This window comes from Ascidia mentula, chromosome 4 (genome assembly GCF_947561715.1).
Source record: "Ascidia mentula chromosome 4, kaAscMent1.1, whole genome shotgun sequence".
Classification (NCBI taxonomy): domain Eukaryota; kingdom Metazoa; phylum Chordata; class Ascidiacea; order Phlebobranchia; family Ascidiidae; genus Ascidia; species Ascidia mentula.
This window is the reverse complement of record NC_138569.1, coordinates 3,562,337-3,580,917: the sequence shown is the minus strand read 5'-3', so window position 1 is coordinate 3,580,917 and position 18,581 is coordinate 3,562,337. Positions and strand designations below refer to the sequence as shown.

Genomic DNA, 18,581 nt, shown 5'->3' with positions numbered 1-18,581 from the left:
GAATCGATGGAAATATAATTATTTGTGTTATTTACGTTGGTAACACTTATTCTTTTATCTCTTTATAGACACTAGGTACTTGTTACGTAACAATGGCTGAGTATCAGACATCGAGTTTGAACCAGCCCATTGTGGACAACAATGCGGCAAATAACACCCCGAAATCGCCGGGGAAAAATGCCAACAAGAAGGTTACGAAAAAGCCTGGAAAAAAGAATATGGACGACCTGAAGAAAGAAGTTGATATGGTAAGCGGTGATTGGCCAAAAGAATCACGTTCATCCCCGAAAACTTTGTTACTTTTCTTTTACCTTGCAGGACGAGCATAAGATTTCTGTGGAGGACCTCTGCGAACGTCATGGGACTAGCCCCAGTCAGGTGCTTGATACGAAATATTTTGTGTTGAAAGCAAAATAACTTACTGCCAGTTGCGTTTAAAATAATTTACCTAGCCTTACAGGTTTTTTCCAAATTCCACTGCTTGGTTTTTCGATCACTTTCTCAGTTTTACGTCATTTCGTGACCTGTCGCGTTTTATCACAAAACTTCGACATTGCTTATGCCCAAATGTGAATGTGTGTTTCATGACCACTAAGATAATTGTGTCAACAGGGACTTTCCAAGGAACTTGCAGCCGAATATCTTGAGAGAGATGGACCAAACGCACTTACTCCACCCAAAACTACCCCGGAATGGATTAAATTCCTCAAACTGATGTTCGGTGGGTTCTCTACGTTACTGTGGGTGGGAGCCATCCTCTGTTTTGTCGCCTTCATGATTGACCGGATAACCAACCCTGAACAATATGTCAACGACAACGTGAGTAGTATGTCGGTAGCCACTAACTCAGGGACAGGCAAAGTATTCGGGTCACGTTTAAAAGCTTCAACCAAAGGAGCAAACCCAAGCATACATTAAAATCACGTTGAACGAGTGAAAAGTGTTCTTTAGCGACATGCCAACGTCGAAAAAATAATATGTGGTCAAAGTGCAAACTACATACGGCCTGATTTTTAATGCTTACGCTAATACACGATGATTGTTAGAGAGAATTTATCTCTTTCCTTTAGCTGTACCTCGGAATCGTACTGGCGGCTGTGGTCATAATAACCGGGTGCTTCCAGTATTTCCAGGAATCGAGAAGCTCCAAAATAATGGAATCTTTCAAGAATCTGGTTCCGCAGGTAAACACGAACAATTTGTAAAACATTAAAACTAAAGTCTATAAAAGGACATTGGTCATTTATACTATATTGGTTGGTTTTTTCTCTGACAACACAATAATCAAAAACTAAATTAAATGAATTTGTTTACATTTAGGCATAAATTTTATTTACGTTCCAGCAAACCTTGGTGATCAGAAACGGCGAAAAGATGCAAATTGTCGCCGAGCAAGTCGTGGTCGGAGATTTAGTGGAAATTAAAGGAGGGGACAAAATTCCAGCCGATCTACGGATTATTTCAGCCAGCGGATGCAAGGTGACCGTGACAACGTCCCGCAAGTCTCAATTAACCACGTTTTGATGTCAACACTGGAAAGGAAAAAGAGGCAGGTGGTTTAATTTCTCATTTTACAGGTTGACAACTCGTCGTTGACCGGAGAGTCGGAGCCCCAACAGCGAAACACGGAATTTACTCATGAAAATCCGCTGGAAACCAAAAACATTGTCTTTTTCTCCACGAACTGCGTGGAAGGTAGGTCACGTTGCTGGAGAAAAAGTTGTCTCAGTTTGTAGAATCGTAATGTAAATACGTGTTGTTTGTCAAATTTTGGTTATTATAATCCCCTGATTAAGGCGTATTGACCACAAATTAAGAAACACAACGTCTGTTATCGTACAAAAACCGTTTAGCACTTTCAGCAATGCTTTTAGAAATACAAAAATGGCCTAAAAACATTTGTATCTGAGAAAAGTCCAACAAATTTTGATCAATCGTTGTCGCCACTTGCTGAGTTTAACTTATCCACCACCACAGGGTCAGCGCGTGGCATCGTCATAAGGTGTGGCGACTCTACTGTAATGGGACGGATCGCTTCCCTCACCTCTGGTTTATCGTCGGGGAAAACCCCAATTGCCATGGAGATCGAGCATTTTATTCATATCATCAGTGGAGTTGCCGTGATTATTGGCGCGTCCTTCTTCCTGGCGATGGTGTTTCGGTATTACTGGCTTACTGCTGTCATTTTCCTGATCGGTATTATCGTCGCCAACGTCCCTGAAGGTCTCCTTGCCACTGTCACTGTAAGTTACGACGTTTCCGTATGTGTTCATTAAGTAGCCTACGATGTGTTAATTAAAGACAAATTGTGGCTTGCCAGGTTAATAATCGATTTTAAATCGGCCATAACTCTTGTGTACAATGTCAAAAATGCTACATTACCAGCGTGAAAAACAGGATTTTGTTTCTCACACAATGCCACACGTTTGAAAGGAACACGTGCTAATCTTTTACCATCATTGCTTAAGTACATCGCCGTTTTTACACACGATAATCGCATCGTTTTTGTGTTATTTTAGGTATGTCTCACACTTACGGCAAAGAGAATGGCGCGCAAGAATTGCCTGGTGAAGAACTTGGAAGCCGTCGAAACTCTTGGATCAACTTCCACCATCTGCTCAGATAAGACTGGAACCCTCACCCAGAACAGAATGACGGTCGCTCACATGTGGTTCGATAACACCATCGTTGAAGCCGACACCACTGAAGACCAATCTGGTGATTAATTTGGACTTGTTTTGAGATTTCTGGTGGCCAACTTTCAAATTAGGACAGATTTGATGGTTTGACATTTGGGCTGTAGTTACTTCAGATAAATTACAAGAAATCAATCTTTTATGCAGTTTTAATAAACATAAGTTTCTTTGTGATTAGAATAAGATGTGTGTTTCGTGTGCGACGTAAAATTTTATCGTCATTTTCTATTTTTTCAGGCGGCTCTGTTGGTACGGATTCGGAAACATGGAAGGCCCTCTCTCGAATCGCCCTTCTGTGTAATCGGGCAACGTTTCTTCCCGACCAATCACTCGTCCCCGTTCTAAAACGTGACACAGCAGGTGACGTCACAAACTAATAATGCTGTAACAGGTTATTTTAAGCAGTCACGCCAATGGCGACATTGTGTTTAATTTCATATGCTGTCGTAATGTCAAGTAAATGTTTGTCGATGCGTGAATGAATGTCAAAGGTTTTTGGATTGCATCTTGAACTGCTTTATCGCGACTTCTGATGTCAAAATACGGGATTCGCCTGTCAAATTCTTCAAGTTTTTAATACATTGCTTTTCGTCGACAGAATTTACCGTTGTTCGGTGCAACTGCATTAAATATATGGCGGTTTCTGTTACCTTATTGTTGTTATTTGCATCTGTCATATACAATTTAAGCAAGTTTTGTGTTGTAAACTCAGGCGACGCATCAGAATCAGCGTTATTGAAATACGTTGAACTGACGCTTGGAAATGTGGAGGAAGGAAGAAAAAAGTCCGCTAAAGTCGCCGAGATTCCTTTCAACTCAACCAATAAGTACCAGGTACACGGGGGCTCGCAAAGTACCGGATTTTGTGTTACCAATGTAAAAACACCAAAAGAATACGTGTTAGACTGTCAAGTTGTCAATCGAAATCTTTTCCTTGAGTTTTCTAACTAAATTTTGAGTTTAGCGTAAATTAGAATTTTTTTCTTAAAAAAAGTCTTCAAAAACATCAAACAAATGTCAAGGTATCAATTCACGAAACGGAAGACCCGACAGACAAGCGATACCTTCTAGTGATGAAGGGCGCCCCCGAGCGGATCTTGCAGAGGTGCAACAGGATTTTGTGCAAGGGGGAACCGGAAGAAATGACCCAGACTTGGAGAGACGATTTTCAATCGGCGTACATGGAATTGGGTGGTTTGGGAGAGAGAGTACTTGGTAGGTTCTTTGTTGTCAAACAAAGCTTTTATTTTACTTAAAATGTCGTGCGAGACAACCGAATAAAGTCATCTATCTTGTTTTCGTTCCATATACGTTCTTAGATGATTTTTTTGGTGCTCTGTATAAATGCAGCTAAATAGTGTCTGTGTTTCCGCACTGTTTACTTGCCACTACACTTGTACAAAGTTTTACCAAATTTCTTCGGGGTTTCCGGTTGTACTGCATTGTTACCAACTTGTCATCAACTTGTTACGTTAGGTTTCTGCCACGAATATTTGCCCACCGACCAATTTCCACCCGGCTTCAAGTTCGACGCTGATGACGTCAACTTTCCTCTGGAGAATCTCACTTTCGTCGGTCTTATGTCCATGATCGATCCTCCGAGAGCAGCAGTACCCGACGCCGTCGGAAAGTGCAGAAGCGCTGGAATTAAGGTAGTATCTCATAAAAATTGGTTGCACTTCTATTAAATAGGTTTCGTTTTTGTTACCATTGTTATTACTTCAGGTATATCTCGTGAAAATATTTGAATTGCGTGTATCTACCCTTTATTGGATTGTGGGTATTGAGTTGCAAAATTAATGCACACAAAAAGTTTGGCCTATAAAGAAAGAAAGAACAGACCTTGAAAAAATTCAACTGATGCGAAATTTTAGTTTTTTATCAACAAGAAAATTGTATATATTGACGCAATAGCCGCTTGTTTTTGTACAGCAATGTGGACAACACGGTATAATTTGTTTTGTAGCATAGTGGATTTTTACGATGAGCGTTTCCGAATTTTAACGTGAATTAAATACAGACAAATATATATGTATTATACAGGTTATCATGGTAACGGGCGATCATCCAATCACGGCGAAGGCGATTGCAAAAGGTGTTGGAATCATTTCGGAAGGCAACGAGACGGTTGACGACATCGCCGAGAGACTCAACATTCCAGTGGCTGATGTCAATCCCAGGTAATGGTGATGGAATTGGGAAAATTCCACCCTTTATTGGAATGTATTTGCAAATGATCATAGAGACGCCAAGGCTTGTGTAATACACGGGGGCCAGCTTGCTGATATGAATGAGCAGCAACTCGATGACGTTCTCAAAAACCACCCAGAAATCGTATTCGCCCGGACTTCCCCGCAGCAGAAACTGATAATAGTGGAGGGTTGCCAGCGCCAGGTAAACAGATTGCAGCCGCGAATCATGAACTTTATGTAATTGTGACGCCACAGGGAGCTATTGTTGCTGTGACCGGTGACGGGGTGAACGACTCTCCTGCCCTGAAACGTGCCGACATCGGCGTTGCCATGGGAATTTCAGGAAGTGACGTATCGAAACAAGCTGCCGACATGATTCTGTTGGATGACAACTTCGCTTCAATCGTTACCGGCGTTGAAGAAGGTGAGGAAATCGTTTATAAGCAAAAACTTCGGTTTTTAAATTGAAAACCATCGCAGGACGATTGATTTTCGACAACTTGAAGAAGTCGATCGCGTACACCCTGACCTCCAACATCCCAGAGATCACTCCCTTTCTTCTGTTCATGGCTGGGGGAATCCCCCTACCCCTTGGGACTATAACCATATTGTTTATCGATCTTGGAACCGATCTGGTAAGATCATAAAACTTATACACATATCTATGTGGACTAAAAATCAATACTTCCAAATTTCACCGTTTTTATTGGTCCGTTTTAATTTTCAGCTTCCCGCCATTTCTCTCGCATACGAACAAGCAGAAAGTGACATCATGAAGCGCCGTCCACGTGACCCAAAGAAGGATCGTTTGGTGAATGAACGTCTAATATCGCTTGCATATGGACAAATAGGTGGGTAGAACTGGTTAAATGAATTCTATTTATGACTACATCCTGCTGACAAGTCTTCATTGTCATGTTTTATGCAGGAAAACACTCTTGTACATATGCGTGTATTAAATAAAACAAGCCCTCGTACATTATCTGACTTATGTTTGCCAGGCATGCTGCAGGCTCTTGCTGGGTTCTTTACTTATTTCACGATCATGGCGCAGAACGGTTTTTTGCCCGGCATGTTGTTTGGAATTCGTTTGATTTGGGATTCAAACACCGTCAACGACTTGGAGGACTCGTACGGTCAGCAATGGGTCAGTACTTGTTTAGCTTTGTGCCACAGTGTTTTGCACAATGATGGGTTGAGACAATCTCAGGATATATGTTACTTGACTGTTCTATAGTGAACGTTTTCGCGCCAAATAAACAAGACGGGCTTTTTAATAGCAATTAAAAGTTTTTCGTAGTTCACAAATCGTCAAGTTGAACTTTTGTAACACAGATTGGAAAAAATCGAATTGCAAGGCCTGTGGTGGTATTCACCAGTCGCACGAATTTGGAAAAAACTTGGCCTGTAGCTTAAACGCTCACGACTCAATTTTCATTGACGTTTGAATGTCGTCATGTGCTGTAATCATACGAGGAAATGTTTTTTTCTATGTTTACGACGTTAGTTGGTGACAAACGTTTGATCAATTCCGTATTGTTGTATATTCCGCAGACTTATGAACAGAGAAAAGCACTGGAATACACAACCAACACTGGCTTCTTTGTATCTATTGTCGTAGTGCAGTGGGCGGATTTGTTGATCAGCAAGACGAGGAGATTGACTATCTTTAGACAAGGGATGAAGTGGGTTCTTGTAGTCATTTAAAGCGGAATCTCAAAAATAACCCAGCAACATATAGGCTACATTGATAAATATTATATTCCTGGAACTCCAACCGTTAACCGCCGGTCACCGACTTGGACAGACTGATTCCTGTATTCACTTTTGGCATTTTCTCTATAATACATCAATAATAGCACTTAATGCGATATAAACAAAACACGGTAAAAGCAGTTTAAGAATTGCGGCTTAAAAAATCGTTTTATTTGCAGAAACAAGGTGCTGATAGTAGGCTTATACGTGGAGACGCTTTTGGCCACGTTCCTAGTGTACTGTCCCGGTATGGACATAGCATTAAAGATGTACCCCTTAGAATGGGTTTGGTGGTTCCTTCCAATGCCCTACTCTCTCATTATATGGCTTTACGATGAGGGAAGAAGATACCTCATACGACAAAATCCAACAGGTTTGAGTTGGAAATATCACTTTGATGTTAATTTATAGTTTAAGACATTGGTTTCCAATCACGGAGCCATATTAACTCTTGTATTTAAATAGACATATAAATACAAATTTTAATACGATGCGCGATCGACAGCCTGTCATGTTACCTTGGTTCCAAATGATCCAGATTTGTTTACTATTCTGCAATACTTGGACGTCAATTAGCATTTTTAATGTTGATTTATTGATTTTTGTTTGTAGGTTGGGTGTTCCGGGAGACATACTATTGAGACCACAAAACACAGATTGTTGATCACTGTTACGTAATGTATTCGTTTACTGTCTTCTTCTGTATCTGATGTTTAACACAACCGTCGTACAGTTTAGCCAACGTTATAATGAGTTTTTTTGTGCTGTTTGTGATGAATTTGCTCTTTCAGTGGGATTAGTTTTTATAAATTGATGAAGATTTCCTGGCCCTAATGCTGGTTACTTAAAGAAAGTCCGTCATATCTCTAACCATCATTTGAAAGCCGCACTTGAGTTTTATTACTATTTGCTGTTATCACTCAATATCATTAACTTTTTAATAACACTTTCAGCGCCCATATAAGTATGCTGTGCAGTTTCTTAATTGTCATGTTACTTTACCATAGTTGGTTTGTTTCTGTTTAAATTGTATCTTGCGCAATTGCGGAATAAACTTATAGTTCACAGTGTTGTTGTTTCCTCAAACCGCGTAACTTTGGTAAAGTACACACTTCGTTCAAATTACATACCGGAATCCAAATTTGTTTTCATGCTTCCCTATGTTATGGCTGACAGAACAGGAATCCACTTAATAAGTTTGTCATACTTTTTTTTGTATTTTGTTTCCGAAAAACATTTGAGTGTGAATGCAGATTTGCAGAAACGATAGTTTTCTTAATCCGCGCCAAAACAGCGGTCCTAGGCGAGGTTTCTGTACTTTATTGTTGCCAGAGTGGGCGCACATTTCGGCAGCGCTTGCCAACTGCCAGTGCTCGCAAACAGTTTATTGCCAAAGTCAAAAGACACGCCTCACGCAAAATAACGCGGTTTTCTGTAACACAAAATTCGTACATGACGCGACTGACCAACAAATCAGCGCCACACAACTAATCAACAAAACTTACCAAACTGTGGCGTAAGACAAGCCTTAAACTTCTTTGTGCATACATTTTAATGAGCGTTAATTATGTTAACCGCCCACTTCAATCTACAAAAACCGCAGATTAAACCGAGCACATGCACCACAGCCAAACACGGAAACTAAACTAAACTCAACGAAAGAAAGCCCGCCATCAGACCAAGACAATGGCACTGTAATGACCAGCCAAGGCAGTGACGTAATAAGGACTGTGCTGCCAGCACCCGTAACAAAAAACGGCGGCGAGAATCTACAGGGGCCATGCGACTCTTTGAAATCCATGTTCTTTCCCCTATACTCGTATCGGCCCCAGTGTACCACGCCAGCTGCACCCCCTCTAGTGGGGTATGGGGCCATGACCTATCACCATGGACAACTTAAATCACCCAAATCCCAAAGTTTAAGATTAGTAAGTTTGAGTGTTTTCAAATATTTAATTTGTGGCCAAACTTGCGATAATATAATTTGCAATAAGTATGAGTTTTGTACTTCGTTTGGCGATGTTGCACATCAAAAACTTAATATTTTCCTCACTAAAATTTTGTGCTCTCTACGTATGTAACACCGTATGGTCACGAGCTCACTTGCATTTGATGTTTGTTGTGATGTTCGTTGTGAGTGAGGTAATCCTCTCGGTTCAGCAGATGGCGCAACAACTGCTGTCATGGCATGAGATTTTTCGTTTCTCCGCAACAGAGTTATATTTGGAAAAGGAGAAAGTTGATATAAATAAGTTGCCCAGTCTCAGTTGAAACAGTAGATTTTTGGACAGACTCAACATCTTTTTAGTGTGGTAATAACTAACTGATAAGGCAAGGCGATATGCCACAATATCCTGCAGAACATAAGGAAATACAAAGTTTTTTGTTGTAATTCACTACTAAACCTAAAACCTACTACCATTTCTGAACTAGGTGTTGGCATTTTGATACGCAAGTGGTTGCTGGGCAGTATTAGTAAGATGTACGGGCAGGGAGATTTGGACAACTTTGATGACATTGGAGGAAATAATGCACCCCCAGTTGGACAAAACACTGTACAATTCAACCAGGCGGATTACACAAGAATGACACAAGTTGTTAAAACAAATATAAGAAAAATTGCACAAAATGTGCAAGACCTAAAACGCATGTGTGGTCAGTTGGGTACGATTCAGGATACTCACATTGTCAGAGATAAAATGCATGAAAAAAATATGAAAACCAGTGAGTTGGCCAAAATTACCACGACAAACCTGAAAAAACTAAAGGATATGATCGAAAGTTTATCACCACCTGACCATCAGAAGAAATTGCAAAATGAGAAACTGACTTCAGACTTTCGCGATATTCTTCATTCCTTGCAGGCTACCCAAAATGAAGCTGCAGAAAAGGAGCAGCAATATGTGCTGAAGATACGTGCATCAAGCTCGAGCTACACAGAAAACACTGAAGAGACTGTTCAATATGTGAGTGAAACTACCCAACTGCAGCAAATGGGGCCATCTGAGCAGGATCTAAAAGACATCAAAGAACGCGAGGTGGCGTTACGACAGCTAGAGAACGATATTATGGACGTCAACCAAATTTTCAAAGACCTTGCAAGCATGGTTGAAGACCAAGGAGAAGTTATTGACAGTATTGAAGGCAATATTACCACAACTGAAGTGAAAGTGGAAAAAGCCACAAAGGAACTTGAACAGGCTGTTGAAAACAAAACCTCTTCACGAAAGAAGAAGTTTATCTGTGCAGCAATTATTGTTGTTATACTTGTAGTGATTGGCATCATTATTGCCGTTAGTGTTGCCGGAAACTAAATGAAAACAATCTTTATTTATCTGATGCATTTCACGTACTTCAGAAGTAAATCATGTTTTTGAATGGTAACGTACATTTTTTGGGCAGTGTTCAGAAAATATATCCTTTAGAGTAGTTTCTGGTCTTTTGTATGTGTTTTTGTACATGCGACACTGGGTACCAAACATTTTTACTGTATTTCATATTTGTACACGATCACTTTTGGTGGATGTAACCCCCCATGTTATATAAATTGCGTAACCCTTGTTAAACTGCAAGTGTCTATAACAGTATGCAACCTATCATGTCTACTATTAAATCATGCTAACATTAAAGTGGAAATTTGAATATGGAAACCTCCTATTGGCATACAGACAACTAGATAATATGCAGTCTTCTTAGTGCATCCTTTGTAAACTTCGTGTATATTTCGCGAACACTGCCAAACGTAATCATCATGTTGCTGTGTTTTTGGAATAATTGTGCACTGACATGCTGTTAACATTTTCTTAGCTTTTATAAATTTTGTTCAAGCAGTTGGACAACACCAAATTAGGCATGTAAGAATATTTGAGTACAATTTTTTCTATTGCAAAATCATCGGCAAGTTGGGGAGGACCTGTTACATGCAAGGTATAATTGTATGCAAATTAGCAATAAAAAAGTAACAACAGTGTGATTTGTATTAATAAATAATGTTAAGGGAAAACAAAAAAAAATGTTCAAAATATTATCCCAGGCATGGATGAAGACAGCTCATCTTTTATTGATATTGAGTCGGTTGGAATCATGAAGGTGCTTGGCAAAAGTAATGAAATATATCAAAACTACACTTACAAATAATTTTGTATGAAAATTTACACAGTATGTTGTTTCAGTAACAACTGCTCGGCCGAAAGTGAAGTGTGAGCATTGTGGGTATGCAAGCCACTCACCCGAACATGTCAGAAGCCACCTCCTGTAAGTATATTAACAATTTTTTATTAACATTTATTATTCCCAAAGTGCTTATGTTTACTATTTGGTCTTCAAACGGAATGTCTTAAAATCAGTGTTTCTTAATATTTTTGCTCATTTCCCACTTTCAGTTTGAAGGGAATACTTTTTTCCCACTAGTATTTAAGTTCTAGAATTTCATCAATGTGTTTGTGCTATATGTGTTATACTTAAAATTTATGACATTTTTTATCGCATTGCATTACTAATTGCCAATAAGTGTATGACACACAGTGAATACAGAACATAACAACTACTTTTATATATTTTGGTGCCAACTAATTACCCACCTACAGCCCTATAATTTCCCACTAGTGGAAAATTTCCAAGAGCTAAATATTTTAAATTTTACTATTAATTTGACACAAATTTTGCAGAAATAACCATTTTTGTGTTACTATACACAAATGTCCACACAAACTTTGTAAACGGAAATTTGCATTGCATGGTTCACTTCGAAAACATGAAAGACAAGTTCATAAACAAGATGCTAAAAAGTAAGTGCCTTGTTGCATATCTTGAGAAATATTTTACATGCTTTAAAACAGTCTTGTCATCTCAATCATAGACCAAATATGCATGTTTGTGGCATCTGCAAATATGAAACTTCCTCCCAAATCGAGTTTCTTCGCCATGAAAATTTCACCCACAACAAAAATTTGATGTGGACTTGCTCCGTTTGTCCATTCGCAACAGACCAGGAAGAGGAATTACAAACCCACGTTAAAACCAATCATGAATCACAGTGCTTTGTTTGTGGCATTTGTAGACGCAAGTAAGTTTCATCTATTTTGACTTAGTTAAGCCTTTTTAAAAAACATTTATATGTGAGTTACCTGTAAAGGTTAATGTATTGCGCTGCTTTGTTGCCATGTGTGCCGCGAGATAGTGCCATGTGTGCTACAATGCAGCTGAACCCAGTGGTTTTTAACCTGTGGGTCATTAGCTATTTTTCAGGGATGACATTTTGCGCAAGTTTTTTTGCAACACGTTTATATAAATCAAAATATTTTATTTGAAAAAGAGCCATGACAATTAATGAGAGCTGCAGTTTCTGATCATGAAAAATGTTGAATCATAACACTGAGTGTGCACTTCTATTTATCCATTTATTGTTTTTTTTTTCAACATTTTTATTCACAGTTAAAGTCTTATGTGTTAAAAAGAATAATTGTTTTTCCATGGCAGATACGACACGGCGGCCAAGGTAAAGTGTCACGCGATCCGGACACACTTTCAAAACTTCAAGTTCGATAAAAGACGAGGAAGAAAAAGAAAGCGATGACGTCATATTTTGCGGGTTGTCCTTTTTAAGTAACGGCGATATCGGAGTAGCTACAGGCGGTTTTGAATTTGGTCAAAGAAACGGGCTTAAAATGGAACAAGAGTATTTTTATTGACCTTGTTTGTAATTCAATCATTGTTTCGTCATATGGATTGTGTGGATACTGGAGAAAACACGCAATATATTCGTCCTTGATGACAAAATGCTGTGACGAGTCTCAATAAATTGTCAGTGTGTGCAATTTTTGTGCTGCAAACGAAACGATGTTCCTCTACTCCTCATTCCCAAGTTGTCAGATAATTAAAGTGATAAAACGCGTTTACGACACTGGCATATTTGTTTTTAGTCCCTCGTAATAGTTAAAAGGTGAATGGATCCATGTTTACGCAATGCTTGGCATTAACTGAAAATATATTTTTTCTCACTCAAAGGCATGCGTCGACATTGAGTCTCTTTTCGCTGACAGACGATACATAGTTGAAAGCTTGCATGTTTTCTCGGCATGCTTCTGAATGAAGATGATGCCTAATTTATTGTCTGATGTGCGAAAAACATACAGTCGATCATGTTGATACGGCAAAATAAACGTTTCCGCTCTGTCACGTGGGAAAATAACACGAACTCCGTCACAATTTGCGCATGCGCAGATACCCAACAGTAAAAAGGACCGTTGCCATGACGATTAGCACGACGTTGTTAAGCCAAGGTCGCTCCAACAGGTACACATCATTTCCAACCACTTGTGGCAGCACTGAGTCGCTGGGCACGAAGGAACTAAACCAGAGTGTGACGTCACGAGAGATAACCATGACGGACAATCACAAAATTTAAATTACCATTCCGTAACTTCGACTCTGCTTCTGCCGCTTCGTTCGAATTTGGTAATACGCGACTTGATTTCTATGGCCCGACTTTCCCGCTCCGGATTAGTCATCTCTGGACAGGGCGTCGTCGAATGAGGGCTGAACTCATTCAAAACCCAGCTCTAAGCATCAAATATAGCAGTATGAAAACTTCTAAATTCTGGGAATTTATGGTATGAATACCAAGTAACAATATCTCGTGACGCTGATATATTTTATCCACTCCAGCCACTTGAAGGCGCTGTCGAGGTTGAGAAGGTATCCAGCAAAAACCTGAAACCCATAATAGATAAAAAATACACCACGGAAAGCTACAAAACTACATAACTTACTGAAGTAAGAGTCATATAAAGAACCACAAACGATCGTGCAGAGTTGAAGGACCTGAAAATATCGTCTAGTGAGATATAAAATACAGATATATGAGGTTAGCACGTAAATCAATTTTTACTTAAATGCAACACCAACGAGCAAGCAAAGAGCATCGCAGGTCAATCCGCTGGAGAAGGCCGTCCACAGGAAGTTCAGAAACGCCAACGCCTCAGCTCGCAAACCTGTTGAACGTGAATGATGAAAACAGATTCAAGGTGCACTTGATACGTGAATAAAATATGGGCTCTACACTTGATGTTGTGTTGGTGGTACGATTAAACGCTGTACCCAAAAAGAAACTGTTGAAACGCTTTACTTGGAACACATAAAGCATGGAGAATATAAAGTTGCATTACAGTTAAGACCAGCACTTTTAATTTCCTCAACTAAAGTTGTATCAACATAAAAAAGGCTGAAACTGCCTCTGCTTCACCTCTTTGAACCGTTTTAGTCATTTGTGACGTCACACACTTACCTGTTGGCCAGTAGACTACGCTGGAGAAAAGCAGGGCGGATGTGATTCGGCACAAGACGATAAAGAGAACTTGAGACAAAAAGTAGCTGGAAGTCCTGTACATGCCGGCTTTCCGCTCATGTCTGGGGAATGGGTTGGAATGCAAATAGACTAAATTTCCGGGAATATTAAGAGCTTATAGCCTGTTCACAGTCAAGTACCATTTTCAGCAGATTCGTTAATTTCGCCATTACTAATTTCGTATGATTTAAAAACATAGCTTGCTGTGAAAAGAAAACAAATGCTTAAACAAATGGAATCTTTTCGTCTCAATATGCATAAATTTTGAGATTTTTATGGTCAGTCGTGTGCGCTTATGAGTATGATATGTTGTTTCGTCGAAATATTTACATAAAGAGCCGTTTCTCGTTGACGAAAAAGCTTTCGGCCGTGATCATCGCAGGAACGACCACACCATGAACTGATAAATAATAAAACATCCCGAGTCTGCAACACAAAAAATAATGCATGAACTACTATGAAAAAGCTAAATGCCAAGAGATAAATTAATGGCACAGAAAATAGATGAGAAACAGAAGTAATTATAAGAGACTAAATTGTAAGCAAACCTGCAAAATTCAAGCAAAATATATAAGTCAAAATACAATTCGTTGCCCATACAAATGCAACCATCCACAGTTAAAATAAGAAGTACGTCATACCTGTTTTGTACACTCGCTTGCTCGTCTTTCTTGTGATAAAGAACTGCGAAGATGACTCCGATGAGCAGATTCATTATCGTCTGTTCAAAAAATATATAGATATGGTTACCTTTATTTTTTGAAGTAGCTGTAATTCTCTGATTTCCTTTAAAGTAATTATATGTCACACAGCAAAGAAAATTGCAGTAAGCCGTATTTTTATTTTAAAGTAAAACTGGTCATCCAAAACTTTAAAGCAAACTTGGTCATCTAAATCGCTTCACAGGAGTTTGACTGCCAATGTTTGTATGTGAACCAAACTCCAGAAATGAAAAAGAAATCTCACCAGAGCTGCAAAGGTCCGGACCGAGCAGCTGATTGTTCTACGTGTCAAGATCGACCACTCCCGGAAAAACGGTGAAGTTTGTTTTCTGCAAGGGTTTGTGGCGAACGCTGGATGCATCAAATCATTGCTATTAGTTTTGCAAATGTATTAAAGTGCTGGGGATTTTTAAGCCTCCATGAAGCAAAACAAATTCAAACACTAGATATTAATCATGCCTGGGCTGCCAAGCCTGCAAACCTAATAATCGCGATACGATAGCTGTGATCGCCAAGCAAGGACCTGCGCAGTGGGGCGATCCTGCCAATCATGCCATTGCATGAAATATTACTAGATATTAAAGAAGGACTTGGTCACTCTCAATTTTCGCTTGGTTACATGTCACATACATTTTTGTAATAATATTTTCTGTAAAGCAAAGCTTTTCGGTTCAAATTTTATGTATCCGCCTTGACTTTATTTATTTTCACTCATAAATACAACTCAACTTGCCTGCTGCTCTTTTCGTCTTTAGTTGTTTCAACTTCACACGGTTTTCTTTGTAAAGTTGTGACGCAACATAGGCCTGGTTGAGTCGCTTTGCCATTCCCGCATGCTCTTTGGCGCCCTCTGCAGTCGTTACGTCGAGAGCATTCGAGAAAGCTGTGACACGGGGTTGACATGTGGTTCAGAAAAACGTGGATTACTTTCTATTGAGCAGATCCTAAAATTTTGCTTTGGTAAAAAAAACTATTGTTGATAATACCTGTAGGGGAATTCCCTGATATAAGATCGCTGGCGAACACGTCGCTTGGTGAGAGCGCCATCCTTTGGTTGCGTATCGCGCTCCGGCGCAAAGAAGTGGAACGGGTTCGCGGAGTAACGAGTGCGCTAGGGGGCGCTGTGGTGGTGGGCGAACCGAACAAGAGGTCGATGAAAAAATCCGGAGGCGAGTTTTGTTTTTCGCACTGGTGACCTTGACAACATAACAATCAGTCAGAGAGTAAATGTATTGACACAAGTAACGTGAAACTAACAGTTATTTGTCATATTTTATCTTGAAAGGGCAAGTTGAATTTTTATGGAATTGCAGGAAATTAGAAATTTCAATTAACTTGAGAATAATTATCATGAACAGCTGACCGCTTGCAAAATAGCGCCTTTACCTATGTCTGCAAAATACTCCAGGGCATTGGCAGCGATTCCATGGTAAATAGTGCGACCTTTGGCGATGAGAGTCAACGTATCAAAAAGCCGGTAGATAGCGTACGAGGGCTGGTGGATGGTAAAAATCACAGTTCGGCCATTGGACGACAGACTGACAAAAGATCACACTAAGTGATGTCATAAACGCACAACTATGATGTCACAACACCTTTTTAGCAGGCGTACGATGGATAATGACGTTGTCGAATCCAGTTTGCTTGTCGGTTCGTCGAGGTACAGAATCTTTGGCGAAGAAACAAGTTCCATTGCTATGGCGGCTCGTTTGCGCTCTCCACCCGATATCGTACGGTTCGACCAATCACCAACCTGCAAATAACATGACGTGTTCTATTTTACACATTATGTGTAAAACATCCCTTTTATAGGTGGCCAGTATATGGAACTTGATGCTTAATGTGACGTCCCACATCATACGTGATTATTACATTCAGATTTATGTGATTAACTAAAATCCAAATTTAGTAAGACGCTGTTCGATATATCAGTAACTTCACGAGTTACCACTATGTTTTTAAATAGATTTTGCAAAATACCAATTTATTTTACGCTCATTATGTAAGGAAAATAAGACTATATCGCTGTTAAAGATAGGAAAGTGGCAAATACACACACTACCGCACAAAACTAGATTTATTATCATACCTTGACATTCTGACATGAAGATAACCCGAGGTCAGTGACAACCTCCTTGAGACGTGATTCAACTTTCGCTTTGCTCAGTGAACCGTGAAAACGCATTATGAGCGAATAATAAAGATGTTCGCGCACTGTAAGATTTGGGTTCAAAACCTCATCCTAAATTCAAACCGCATCAGGGTAAATAAGCGATATTGATGATGTCTAAGTGTTCGAAATAGATATATTCATGATATAAAATTATCAAACGAGGACCTCGTTCTAAAACAAATAACTTAGGGTTTTATACAAAACCTAACACGAAAATTTTGTAAAAAATAAAACAATTGTCTACCTGGGTGGTGAACCCGGTTAGCTGACAGAAATTCATTCCCATTGGTTGAGCGTTGACCAATCGCGTGCCGCAAAACTTATTTCCCTGCTTACGTCCCGAGATGATCTCAAGTAACCTCAAAAAGTTATACTGGCAACAGCTAAATTTATATAGTTTTTGTCTATTAACAGGAACACTCGAAACAAGTAAAAACCCTAACATTGATCGTTGTTGTTCAAAGTTAATTCTAAGGGCTACTTTCACCCATAATAGGGCCACTGCACAAAATCAACTAATTGTCATAGAAAGCTTACGACGTTTTTCCACACCCAGATGGTCCCATGATGGCGTTCAAACCAGGTTGAAAAATCCCACTACAAGACAAAGTTACATTGAACAAAATATAATTTTTGTCCTTTCGGGGATTTTCCAATAAAAGCGTGTCCTTCGTGTGTGAGTAGATCACAGCAAATCCATAATGACGTTATGACAAAAAGATATTAGCAATTCCTAAATGTTATGTTACCAAAACTTTTGACAGACGTGCCGAACGCTGTTACCTTTTGTTTTAACCATTTAACGTTTTCGTTTCAAGGACGGTGGAAATGTTTCACAGAAACACGTTTTGGCTTCTTACCTCACGCCCTTTAAAATTCGTTTGTAGCCGATCCTGTCTCTGGGAGGGGCGTAAACCGAGGTGTCGGAACAGCAATCCTTCAGGGCGTCCATAGGAGTCGGCATGGAGTCAATGCTATACATGATGTCATGGTAACTGATTGTTACGCCCTCACTGACATCCACCACGTCGCGAATGGATCTGGTTGTGAGGTTGTATTCGCTATACGATCTGTGCAAAATAACGGTTTGAATCAGAGAATATAGGGTTGGTGTATTTCAAACGTGAAGTCATACCAAATTGGAATAATGTTGTGCATTCAGTTTAGTTTACTTTTGAAGTAAACTTAACCTTTTTCTTAACAGAATAAAACAATCCACTTCTTCATACGATTGCTTTCTTGCAACGTAAAATTCCCGCACGAAAAACAGTAGATGGCGCAAAAAAACCCATGATAAAAGTAACGGTGATCTTGTCCCTTGTAAGCATTTTACAGCTACATCTTACCTTGGACAGGATGAACCAGTGTTGGAAGCGAGATGGCCGCTGGTGAGAGTTGGTGACGTCACTCGTATGTGGGGGAGTATGTTCGACACACCACCCACAGAAAATCGCTTGGAACTCACTGCCAATCTGTTGCCTGTTGTTTGTTCATCGACGTCATTTCTGATGACGTTAGCGTACACGTGAGGAGTTGACGTCATTTGTGCGATTGTTTTGAGTGATGTTGTAGCAACATTTTTGTAGTTATTGTTGTTGTTGTTGTTGTTGTTGCTGTTGTTATCTTTATCAAGGTCTGCTGATTTGGGCGTTGCTGCAATATTTTCGATGACGATCGTTTTCGTGTCTGGTTCCATCG

At 39.6% G+C, this 18,581-nt stretch overlaps 3 protein-coding genes and 1 pseudogene across 4 annotated transcripts; 3 read left to right on the top strand and 1 right to left on the bottom strand.

The window, feature by feature from the left end:
- Nucleotides 1-72: 72 nt before the first annotated feature.
- LOC145897088 (sodium/potassium-transporting ATPase subunit alpha-3-like) lies at nt 73-7,713 on the top strand. Its single transcript, XM_082985260.1, has 21 exons — nt 73-248; nt 319-378; nt 613-819; nt 1,071-1,184; nt 1,345-1,479; nt 1,578-1,695; nt 1,978-2,243; nt 2,520-2,718; nt 2,934-3,056; nt 3,409-3,530; nt 3,719-3,911; nt 4,173-4,348; nt 4,740-4,876; nt 4,940-5,090; nt 5,144-5,312; nt 5,369-5,523; nt 5,616-5,739; nt 5,890-6,035; nt 6,443-6,573; nt 6,823-7,016; nt 7,256-7,713. Exons 1-21 carry the CDS (start codon nt 93-95, stop codon nt 7,282-7,284), a joined length of 3,105 nt encoding a protein of 1,034 aa, XP_082841386.1. The 5' UTR covers nt 73-92; the 3' UTR covers nt 7,285-7,713.
- Nucleotides 7,714-9,080: 1,367 nt separating this feature from the next.
- LOC145898361 (syntaxin-12 pseudogene) lies at nt 9,081-9,960 on the top strand (annotated as a pseudogene).
- A 496-nt stretch (nt 9,961-10,456) lies between these two features.
- LOC145898363 (zinc finger X-chromosomal protein-like) lies at nt 10,457-12,610 on the top strand. 2 transcript variants are annotated; one of them, XR_014402422.1, is made up of 7 exons: nt 10,457-10,570; nt 10,677-10,745; nt 10,816-10,897; nt 11,311-11,430; nt 11,502-11,708; nt 12,122-12,506; nt 12,578-12,610. XR_014402422.1 is itself a non-coding variant. In XM_082986791.1 (6 exons), the coding sequence occupies exons 1-6, from the start codon at nt 10,564-10,566 to the stop codon at nt 12,216-12,218; spliced, it is 582 nt and encodes a 193-aa protein (XP_082842917.1). In that variant the 5' UTR covers nt 10,457-10,563; the 3' UTR covers nt 12,219-12,518. The 2 variants fall into 2 exon arrangements, 1 of the variants encoding a protein (XP_082842917.1); XM_082986791.1 differs by lacking the exon at nt 12,578-12,610 and having other exon boundaries at nt 12,122-12,518.
- Nucleotides 12,611-12,800: 190 nt separating this feature from the next.
- Nucleotides 12,801-18,579, bottom strand: LOC145897177 (broad substrate specificity ATP-binding cassette transporter ABCG2-like). Its single transcript, XM_082985363.1, has 18 exons — nt 18,230-18,579; nt 17,744-17,953; nt 17,421-17,480; nt 17,128-17,242; nt 16,800-16,952; nt 16,306-16,463; nt 16,097-16,248; nt 15,697-15,906; nt 15,444-15,593; nt 14,955-15,061; nt 14,630-14,709; nt 14,319-14,414; nt 13,929-14,050; nt 13,533-13,635; nt 13,414-13,465; nt 13,265-13,354; nt 13,055-13,203; nt 12,801-12,992 (listed from the first exon to the last, which is right to left on the bottom strand). The coding sequence occupies exons 1-18, from the start codon at nt 18,577-18,579 to the stop codon at nt 12,845-12,847; spliced, it is 2,505 nt and encodes an 834-aa protein (XP_082841489.1). The 3' UTR covers nt 12,801-12,844.
- Between the last annotated feature and the right edge of the window lie 2 nt (nt 18,580-18,581).

Excerpts from the sequence above, each read along its gene's own strand:
- LOC145897088 (XM_082985260.1), top strand. The coding sequence starts at position 93 with ATGGCTGAGTATCAGACATCGAGTTTGAACCAGCCCATTGTGGACAAC. Across the intron at positions 1,185-1,344 it reads TCAAGAATCTGGTTCCGCAG|CAAACCTTGGTGATCAGAAA; the intron begins GTAAACACGAAC and ends TTTACGTTCCAG. Across the intron at positions 2,719-2,933 it reads CACCACTGAAGACCAATCTG|GCGGCTCTGTTGGTACGGAT; the intron begins GTGATTAATTTG and ends CTATTTTTTCAG.
- LOC145898363 (XM_082986791.1), top strand. Across the intron at positions 10,746-10,815 it reads CATGAAGGTGCTTGGCAAAA|TAACAACTGCTCGGCCGAAA; the intron begins GTAATGAAATAT and ends ATGTTGTTTCAG. Across the intron at positions 10,898-11,310 it reads CATGTCAGAAGCCACCTCCT|AAATAACCATTTTTGTGTTA; the intron begins GTAAGTATATTA and ends CAAATTTTGCAG.
- LOC145897177 (XM_082985363.1), bottom strand. The coding sequence starts at position 18,579 with ATGGAACCAGACACGAAAACGATCGTCATCGAAAATATTGCAGCAACG. Across the intron at positions 17,481-17,743 it reads CGAATTTTAAAGGGCGTGAG|TGGGATTTTTCAACCTGGTT; the intron begins GTAAGAAGCCAA and ends TTTGTCTTGTAG. Across the intron at positions 15,062-15,443 it reads AAAGACGAAAAGAGCAGCAG|CGTTCGCCACAAACCCTTGC; the intron begins GCAAGTTGAGTT and ends TGATGCATCCAG.